This window comes from Urocampus carinirostris, chromosome 3, assembly GCF_059441175.1.
Source record: "Urocampus carinirostris isolate Australia breed hairy pipefish chromosome 3, RoL_Ucar_1.0, whole genome shotgun sequence".
NCBI classification, from domain to species: domain Eukaryota; kingdom Metazoa; phylum Chordata; class Actinopteri; order Syngnathiformes; family Syngnathidae; genus Urocampus; species Urocampus carinirostris.
In genome coordinates this window covers 55,818,627-55,822,624 of record NC_142351.1, presented here as the reverse complement: position 1 = coordinate 55,822,624, position 3,998 = coordinate 55,818,627, and the positions used below count along the sequence as shown (strand labels likewise).

Genomic DNA, 3,998 nt, shown 5'->3' with positions numbered 1-3,998 from the left:
GTAATTTTTTTTGCCAGCCCTTTAAAAAAGATTTTTGATTTTCGGGGACCCATAGCAGCAAGATGTCAGCTCCCTGCAGGTGAACCCCATGTTATAGAAAATAAACGCAAATTTCTCGACTTAACAGTAAATGTCCCTTTTAATGTTAGACCCATCTCTCATCTCCTCATCTCATCAGCCGTACCGCTTATCCTCATTAGGGTCGCGGGGGGGCTGGAGCCCATCCCAGCCATCTCCGGGCGGTGGGCAGGGGACACCCTGAACTGGTTGCCAGCCAATCGCAGGGCACACAGGGACAGACAACGCATTCGCTCATTCACACCTAGGGACAATTTGGACCGACCAATCCACCTGAAATGCATGTCTTTGGAATGTGGGAGGAAACCGGAGTGCCCGGAGGAAAACCCAGTCAAGCACGGGGAGAACATACAAACTCCGCACAGGAAGTCTGGAGCTGGATTTGAACCCACGACAGGTTCCCATGACATGAACTGTGCCGCACAAGCGCTAACCACTGCGCTGCCGTGCAACATTATTTTATATTCATGAACTAAAATAAAAAAGAATGTGGATTATATATATATATGGGCAGCACGGCGGCGCAGTGGTTAGCGCGTGTGCGGCACAGTTCTGAGGTCGTGGGAACCTCAAGAGTGGGTTCAAATCCAGCTCCCGGCCTTACTGTGTGGAGTTTGTATGTTCTCCCCGTGCTTGCGTTGGTTTCCAAAGGCCACTCGGGTTTCCTCCCACATTCCAAAAACATGCATTTCAGGTGAATTGGCCGGTCCAAATTGTCGCTAGGTGTGACTGAGCGAGTGAGTTGTCTGTCCCCGTGTGCCCTGCGATTGGCTGGCAACCAGTCCAGGGTGTCCCCTGCCCGATGATTGCTGGGATGGGCTCCAGCATCCCCGTGACCCTACTGAGGATAAGCGGTGCAGCTGATGAGATTATATATATATATATATATATATATATATATATATATATATATATAAATATATATATATATGTAAAAAGAAAGGTTAAACCTTTATGTTTACACTTTCTTCTAAAATTTTTTAAACAAATGATTTTTGGGGGGAAACATATTTTTTAACGTGACCTGTACATTTTTTTTAGTGTCACTTAGGGTTAACTGGTATGCCTTATAGAATTTAACTTGAGGTTATGACCTTTATTTTTTACACTTATATGATAAAATCCCTGAAGAAAATCTGATTTTTTGGTGGGGAAAGGTATGATTACTTTAGCCTTATCTGTACAATTTTTGTCAGTCTCTGTTTATGCCTCGCAGATTTTAGACCTTTTTTTAACATGCATTTAATACAATTCCCAAAGTTAAAAAACTGGAGAGGAAAACTACAATTTCCTATTCTCACCTGCACACATAGTCACTTAGGTGACAGGTATGCAATAGCTACATGCCATTTTTTTCAGAGTAATCCAGACTCATTGTTTGCTCCTCGGCAAGTTATCTACTGGTGCTGTTGAGGACAAAATCAACAATCACAAAACCAAAATACACGTACAGTGTCCAAATCAGAGCTAGAACAAAGCTCCCTGGCAGCAATGCGGCAACTGGTTGATTACTTGGAACCAAACTCCTCTCGCATCAAATTCTTCAAAGAGATTTTGTTGTCCCCATTTAATGCACCGCAAGAAGAAAGGACTTCAAAACAACAATCCTCTCACTTTGTACTTTGACCACACGCCTCCTTGTGCCAGAATAGTTCCCACATAAACTACTTGAGCAAGGGGGAAGATGCTGTGGGAGCGAGTACAGGTTGGGAGGAAGAAGATGCCTTTTACCAGGGGGAGAAAAGAATAACAGACGGCTATTTGGTAAGATCTGGAGCGCCTGCCGATATGCAGGATCATCATGAAGCCAGATAAGAGAGAAGAAAAGGGGGAGGGGGCTTCTGGTAGCCAATCTGCTCTCCATCTCTTCTTTTTCTCTCTCCTCAAGCAGCTCCACATCCCGGGGGCTGCAGGCTGAATCAGTAATGAGTGTTTGTGGTGCGCAGCATGGTGGGGTGTGGCAGCCTTTGACACTTTACACAGCAACTTCATCATAAACAGTTGGAGGGAACAATTAGCAGGTAGACACATTCTTCGCTCTCACTTCTTGATGAAAATCACAACAAATACGAAGACTTCAATGCAAAGGCGTTAGTTTGGTCTTGGCATAGGGAGATAGAATATTTTTGAAGTGATCATATAATATCGATGGGGAAAAACGATGATTGCTCGATAATGGTGGGGACAGGTCCCCTCCTCCATGCCAAAACTGCATTTTTGGTTGGAGGGTCCAGTTAGCAGGTAGACACCAACCACTCTCTCACTTCTTGATGAAAATTAAGTCAACAATTCTGGAGATTTCTAAAGTAGAGATTTCAGTTCCCTGCACAGGACAAAATATTTTCTCAGAGAAGTTTTTCCTTTTTTCGATCAGGTTCTTTTTCTCCTGATAGTGATTTTCGAGAGTAGAAAAAAGAAACCGTGGTGGTGAAAAGCCACGAAAACAAAGGTTTTTCCTCTTCAAGCCATAAAACGGAATGACATCTATAGTCAATGTTCCATTGATGCTTGGAAATTACACAAAATGACACAGATGTGCATCAATCTATCAATATTTCCAACAATGTGTGCAGATGACATACAAGATCAAATGGTCCAATAAAAACATAGGTTTGGTAATGGGATTAGTGGAGAGTCTGGGGATATAGCTCATTTTTAAAAGGGATTACATAATATTGGTAGGGACCAAATAATAATTGATTGATATTGTTGGGCACATATCGCTTTTATTTTTAAATTGAGCACATATTCGTGGGGATATAACAATGAGTCCTCGATACCGGTGGGGACATATCCCCCGACGTCCATGCCAAAACTAAGACATCCATACTAACAGAACCACAGTTGCACTGAAATGGCTCAAATGTGCCACGCTCAAAACCTAGTTACTTCTTGGAGAAAAAATAAGAAGGAAACTTCACCAGCCCAGCATTCATCAACATCCGATTATGTAACGCTAGCGCTGCTTGATGGCAACGTTATCTTCAACACCGCCAAAACCACGCGGAAGTGTTTTGACACGCACTCAAAAAAAACTCAATTAATGACAAAATAAGTTTAACAACCACTTGTTGGATTGACTTGGCCAAAAATAAAAAAGAGGAAATAAATAAAATAAGAAGATAAAAATACAGCACTTACCCCTCTTCCCATGGCTAATATGGCGACTATTCCGTTTTAGATTGAAACAAATCACAATTAAGAAGTCCACCTTTGACTAAAATGTAACGAAACACATTAAAACGTATTTTAATGTTTTATTTAGTTTTTGATATAATTTTATTTTCCTTTCCAATATGTCCCACACGTGTCGCCTTTCTCTGCGAACTCGAAAGCCGCCGCGCTGAGGGTCTCATACTTATAGACGGCGTTCCTTCCATTGTGACGTCACATCACTTGCCATGACAACACCACGGATGAGGGCGGGGCGTCCTCATTTATTGGACCTTTTTTTCTTCCTCCTTTCTCTAATCGCTCCATCCATATCCTTGCCTTGCAACACAGAATAGACCTCATTCATCTAACTTGGGAATCACAGTTCAGCACTTTCATGTGTTTCTTTCTTAAACAAATTGAATGCATGTAAAAATATGTTTATCGTGTGATGATCTAGCAAAGGCGCACACAACAACAGTCATTCGCTTGTCAGCTGGTGTGCATGGCGCTTTGCGTGCTTGTTTCCAAATTCTTGTTCACACTTTGCTGAGCAATTTTGTAGGGAAAAATAGCATCAAGTGAAATTTGTCATTCACACATAGGCCCTTTTGGCTTGTATGGGATTTTCCCCACTTGTACAGAGACTGGCCCCTTTTGGCTGTGGGGCCCCGCTTGGCACAAGAGAACCTCTCCCCTCCTAATGAGTTGAGACCCAGTTCATTGTTAATTCTCTGGAGAACCTGATGACTGAGGATGCCGAAAGC

The 3,998-nt window shown here is 42.5% G+C and overlaps 1 protein-coding gene across 1 annotated transcript in view; it reads right to left on the bottom strand.

Annotated features, from left to right (window-relative positions):
* The window catches only part of LOC148370185 (sodium/potassium-transporting ATPase subunit alpha-1), a 35,933-nt gene extending 32,512 nt beyond the window's left edge, over positions 1–3,421 (bottom strand). Inside the window, exon 1 of the mRNA XM_088332598.1 lies at positions 3,220–3,421. Coding sequence (XP_088188724.1) covers positions 3,220–3,231 — 12 coding nt within the window. The 5' untranslated portion in view covers positions 3,232–3,421. The remainder of the gene's footprint in view (positions 1–3,219) is intronic.
* Between the last annotated feature and the right edge of the window lie 577 nt (positions 3,422–3,998).